At 54.7% G+C, this 5592-nt stretch overlaps 1 protein-coding gene across 1 annotated transcript; it reads left to right on the forward strand.

Annotated features, from left to right (window-relative positions):
* Positions 1 to 287: 287 nt before the first annotated feature.
* LOC147652924 (homeobox protein HMX1-like) lies at positions 288 to 2802 on the forward strand. The gene is made up of 2 exons (XM_086890152.1): positions 288 to 558; positions 2173 to 2802. The coding sequence occupies exons 1-2, from the start codon at positions 303 to 305 to the stop codon at positions 2742 to 2744; spliced, it is 828 nt and encodes a 275-aa protein (XP_086746278.1). The 5' UTR covers positions 288 to 302; the 3' UTR covers positions 2745 to 2802.
* The last annotated feature ends 2790 nt before the right edge of the window (positions 2803 to 5592 follow it).

Below are 5592 nucleotides of genomic sequence, written 5' to 3' on the forward strand. Positions count from 1 at the left end.
ATTTTTATTTCGTTATTAGCGTTTTCGCGCAGAATCTGGCGCCTCCGATGGGTTGTCGGGCTGCCTTTTTTTTTTTTTCCTTCCCCGTTCCCTTCCCCTCCTCCCCCTCCCCCCTCCCCTCCTAGCTTGCAGGAAATGATGGCAAACCGCGATCTGAAATGATTACTCCGGAAAAAAACGCTTTTATACCAGGAGAGCATCCACGGGGCTAGGCAGAGGCGAGAGGCGGCCGCGGGGCAGCGGGGAGCCGAGGAGCCAGCCGCCGGCGGAGCCGGGACCCCCTCCCGCAGTTCTCTCCGACGATGCCGGACGAAGCCACGGAAAACTCCGGCTCCACCTCCGCCCGCGTCTCGTCCTTCTTCATCGAGGACCTGCTGGGCAGCGAGGGCACGGCGGGCGGCGGGGCGCGGCGGGCGGCGGGCGGCGGGCGCGGGGCTCCGCGCTGCGGGCCGCGCTCCCCGCTGCGCATCGGCGCCCCGGGCTGCCCCCTCCGCGACGCCGCCGTGGGCTGGTACCGCCGGGCACACGCCGCCTTCCTGGGCTGCGCCAGCCCCGACAGTAAGTCTCCTTTCCCCACCCTTCACCGCCGGGCCCGGCCGCGCTGGGGCCGGGGCTGGGGCTGGGGCTGGGGCTGGGGGTGTTCCTGCTCCCCCCGGGGTGCGGGGCTCGGGGTCCCGGCGCGGCCCCCCGGAGCAGGCCGGAGGGGATGCACGGAGTGCCCCCGCAGCCCCCGCCCTGCCTCCCCGCTTTCGGCCGCTCGGGGAAAATCTCCGGAAATGCTCCCTAAGTGTCAGGCACCTGGAGCCTCCGCCCCGCCGTCCAAAGTGTAAACAGGGATTCTTGGCTTGCTTGGGGATTTTTTTTTTCTTTCCCTTTCTACCCCCTCCCCCCATCTCTTTTTCTTTCTCTATTTTCCCTCTCCTTTTATTTTATTTTTTTTTTTTTTTTAAGAGGCAGGTCTGGCTCTTTTTCTTTCTTCTTTATTTTTTTTTTTTTTCTTTTGACTCCCCATCAAACTGGGACCACCGTCCCCCACCGTCCCCAGTGGAGAGTTTGGGAAGCCGGGGGAGCAGCTGGGCTCGGTTCCGGCCGCCCCTTCCTGCACAGGCAGCCCCGCGCGGCCTCTCGCTGCAGGGATCCCCATGGAGAGGGGGCTGCAGCAGAACCCGGGGTTCGGGGCAGAAATTAACATATGATAGAGTAAATGGGCTCCCATCAGCGGTTATTTTGTATCTACTGATAGAACAAACGTGCCTCGGCGCATCTCTGTGGCCCTATACGAGCCTGCAGAGATCTCACGGTTGCTCAATAAGGAAAAGAAGCATAATATGTAACCCAGATACTTCATTTTTACAGCCCTGGGTTTATTAGTATTTGTAATTTCTCTCAAAACTACATATAGAAACAGCAAAGTACTCCAGAAACAACTGCGTTTTTTTTCTTTTTTTCCCCTTTTTTTATATTTCTGTTTTCCCTCTATTCTATAAAGCGTAGGAAATATTTTTTTCCCCTTTAAAATTGTAATTGGAATACACAATGTTGGAGACTCCATGGAGATATGCCCGGATACTGGAATAGTTTTCCCCACCCATAACCTTTCTGAAGTCCAGAATAATGTGAGTTACTGGGTGTTTTTGACCCTCTTTATATACACACGGAGGCACTATTACGATTACCCCTCTGACACAACATATTACTCACAAATGTACTTTTAAGTATGTATGTGTGCATTCGTGTATAAACACAGACGTGTGTATATAAATAAGAGGTCACACGTATTCCCATACGTGTGTACATACATATATAAAAATGACATACGTATTTCTGTACATACACGGATGGGTTTTATAGTTTGAAATCAGCCCGTGTGTGTTATATACGTACACAAGAGTGCGTTTGTGTGTGCACACATGTAGATCCACGAGCACGTCCGTAGAGCAGTGTATTTATGTATGTTAAATTCGATGCTTGTGTTTCCATGTAAGCATGTGGATGTACACGCTCGGAAATAGGGAGTTTATCGCAGGAGGAGCGGCGGGAGCCTTGGCCCATCGCTGCCCGGCCCTGCTCTCCCCGCAGCCGCGTTGATTTCCCCTGGGGTGAGCGGGGCGGGGGCGCTGCGGTGCCCCCGGTGCCTCGGTCCCCGCAGCAGCCCTGTGCCTCTCTTTGCAGCCAGCGACCGGGATTCGCCCGAGCTGCCCGAGGAGCCGGCGGAGCGGGCTGGCAGCGGCCGGGCGGCGGCGAGAGGCCCGGCGGGCGGGCGGCCGGGGCCGGGCGGCCGAGAGGAGGAGGAGGAGCGCGGCGAGGAGCCGGGGGAGCCGGAGCAGAGAGCCGCCGGCCGCAAGAAGAAGACGCGCACGGTGTTCAGCCGCAGCCAGGTGTTCCAGCTGGAGTCCACCTTCGATGTGAAGCGCTACCTGAGCAGCTCGGAGCGGGCCGGGCTGGCCGCCTCGCTGCACCTCACCGAGACCCAGGTGAAGATCTGGTTCCAGAATCGCCGCAACAAGTGGAAGCGGCAGCTGGCCGCAGACCTGGAAGCGGCCAACCTCTCCCACGCCGCCCAAAGGATTGTGCGGGTCCCCATTTTGTACCACGAGAACTCGCCGGCGAGCGCCTTGGGCTTCACCCTGCCCCACATGTCGCCCCCCTTGGTGGGCTTCTCCAGCGGCGTCAGCTACCCCCTGGGCACCTTCCCCGCCGCCTCCCTCCCTTTCCTAAGGTCGCAGATGACAGGACTCGTCTGAGCGCCCACCTCCGTCGGGACCGCGGCCCCCTCGCCCCCTCCCTCGGCTTCCAGCTCCACCCCCCTTCCTCCACGGACTTTTTATTTTCAACTTACACGTTTCTTGATTTTTCTGCTTTTTGATTTTTTTTATTTTTTTTTAAACGTGCAATAAACTTACTCTCGGGGTTAACTCGGAGCGACGTGCGGCAGCCCGGAGGTGGCCGAAAGGACTTGAAAGACCCCAGCCATGCACCGGGATCAGGTCGGCGGGGCTCCCACCGCCGCGCATCCAAAGAAAATCCAGCCCCGTGGCAGCGGCAAAGCCCTCACCGCCTCCCCGGCCCCGGGGTGACACAGAGCGGCGTTTTCCGGGGGACAACAGGCTCCCCCGACCCTTCCTCCTGCAAGCCGCGGAGCTGCCGAGCGTGACACGAATGTACGGGAACAGCCAGCGCTTCCCGGCCGCGCCAGGAGCCCTTCCTTCCCCGGGACCCGCTGTGGCCAGGAGCCCTTCCTTCCCCGGGACCTGCTGCCAGGAGCCCTTCCTTCCCCGGGACCCGCGGCCAGGAGCCCTTCCTTCCCCGGGACCCGTGGCCGGGAGCCCTTCCTTCCCCGGGACCTGCTGTGGCCAGGAGCCCTTCCTTCCCCGGGACCCGCGGCCAGGAGCCCTTCCTTCCCCGGGACCTGCTGTGGCCAGGAGCCCTTCCTTCCCCGGGACCTGCTGTGGCCAGGAGCCCTTCCTTCCCCGGGACCTGCGGCCGGGAGCCCTTCCTTCCCCGGGACCTGCTGCTGCCAGGAGCCCTTCCTTCCCCGGGACCTGCTGCCAGGAGCCCTTCCTTCCCCGGGACCCGTGGCCAGGAGCCCTTCCTTCCCCGGGACCCGTGGCCAGGAGCCCTTCCTTCCCCGGGACCTGCGGCGGGCCGGGCCAGCGCTCCTGCCGGGGGAGCCTTTAGGTGTCCCCGCTGCCCCAGCGGCTCTCCGTGCTGATCCCGGCCTCCAGCAGCTTCTCCAGGGCCCTTTGTTTTAGCCTCTTAATCCGTTCATATCCCCCTCCCATCGCTACTCTCATTTCCATACTAACGATACCCAAGCGTGAGCCGGTGCCCCCTGGTCCTTCTCGATGCAGAAGTTTTGATTTGAAACAACTTGAAGGCAAATTGTTGGAAAGAATTCGCCCTGCTGAAATCCGAGCTGTGAGGATTTGGTTTCTTTGTTTTCGTTTTATTTCCCTGGCAAATTATCGGCTAAAATATTATATTTACACATACATATGTAATTCTACACACTGTATTTTACAAGTGGATTCGCCACTTTTTATTTTTTGGTCTCCTGAAGAGGTTGAGGAAAGCGCACCTCGACTTGTCCGTCTCTTACTGGATCGGTTTGTGTAATCGATTAATAATTCACTGGCAATTAAAAAGGAAGGAAAGAAAAATAATCAGACGGGAACTGACTGGGGAGCTGTACGGCTGGTTATGCAAGCGAACCTGTAACGTGATATTATATGAAGTATTATGCATGCCAAGTTATTGTTTTTCTTTAATAACTGTTTTGTTTTCCTCCTCCTTTCCCGCTCCTAAAATGAATTTCTGGACTATTATAATTTTTAAAAGTTTGAATTTCTTTTTCCAAATATTAAGGGGGAAATGATCTTATAAAACTCGGCCTTAGTCAAGCTTTGATCGCACGTTCTAGGGCATAATCAGCTGCGATTGAACCAACCAGCTCGGAGCACTCGGTGTCCCTGCAGGGAAGGCCAGCTCCTGCATCTGTAGGGGAATGTGCATGCGGACCTGTCTCTTGTGAAGGAAGGGCGGTCTAATTCTTACTCTTTCTTATGCTTTTCATTACAATTGGAGCAATCTTTTTCTCGTTATGAAGTCGATCAGCGAGATGTGGTGGAGCTTTGATACAAAACCTGAGAAGAAGGGTCAGGGGTGGATTATAACCTCAACAAAATTTTGGGCTTTATCCCCATTTTTTTTTTCCTTTTCCTTTTTTTCCCCTCCTTTATTTTTATTTTTATTTTTTAATTTGTTTTTTTATTCCACTCTGATTTGGCCTGAAATATGGCTCTCATGGCCAGCCTGTGCACTTGAAGTCAGAACGCTGCAAGCCTCAAAACCAGTCGAGAATTGCATGTATATGAATATATATATATGTACTGATAGGTTCCTGAGAAAAGTATTAAATTGCCGGGATACTGGTTTCGACATAAGCCCGTTTCTGGAAGCTGTAGTCTTTTGAAGTTTTTTTATTTTATTTTTCTTTTCTCCTTTTTTCTTTTTTTTTTTTTTTTTTAATTTATTTTTTTCAATTGCTGTCGATCTCCCTCTGAAATCTCCGGACATATTCGACTGCCATTTTTTTTTTTTTGGCATATCCGTCAAACAGCAGAATTTGAGATGAAAGCTTTGAAAGCCTGGTCCCCGAGCGGTGTGAGAAGGACGGGGAAGAGGCGAAGCTGGGGATGTCGGTGCCCCGGACGGGACTCGGCGGCCGCGGGGAAAGCGGCTGGGCTGGACTTCATCCTTTTTGTGCCACAGGAGGTGACTTGGGGCGATGTTTCTTCCTCAGGGCGCAAGCACTTGCTTTTGGTGCCGCTCAAAGCCTGGCTGCCCGTGGAAGAGAGCGGCTAGAGCGTTTTTCCCGTCATATCCAGATCCCCAGATCTCCCAGTGTTACCCACTGGAGTAAAATCCTGACTCACTACAGTCATATCAGAGTAGATTGTAATCCAACAAGAAATTCAACACGCCTGCCACTCTCCACATGCCTTTTCTTTGGAGTAACATATGAGATTATTATACTTCTGATTCTACTAAATATTCTTTCCTTGAAGTTAAGGAACTGGCAGGGCTAAATGA

The sequence above is a fragment of the Cyanistes caeruleus genome, chromosome 5 (genome assembly GCF_971803275.1).
Source record: "Cyanistes caeruleus chromosome 5, bCyaCae1.hap1.1, whole genome shotgun sequence".
Taxonomy (NCBI): Eukaryota; Metazoa; Chordata; class Aves; order Passeriformes; family Paridae; genus Cyanistes; species Cyanistes caeruleus.

Bases quoted from the DNA above. Each gene is read 5' to 3' on its own strand.
- LOC147652924 (XM_086890152.1), top strand. From the start codon at position 303: ATGCCGGACGAAGCCACGGAAAACTCCGGCTCCACCTCCGCCCGCGTC. The intron at 559-2,172 runs GTAAGTCTCCTT...CTCTCTTTGCAG, and splicing joins GGGCTGCGCCAGCCCCGACA to CCAGCGACCGGGATTCGCCC.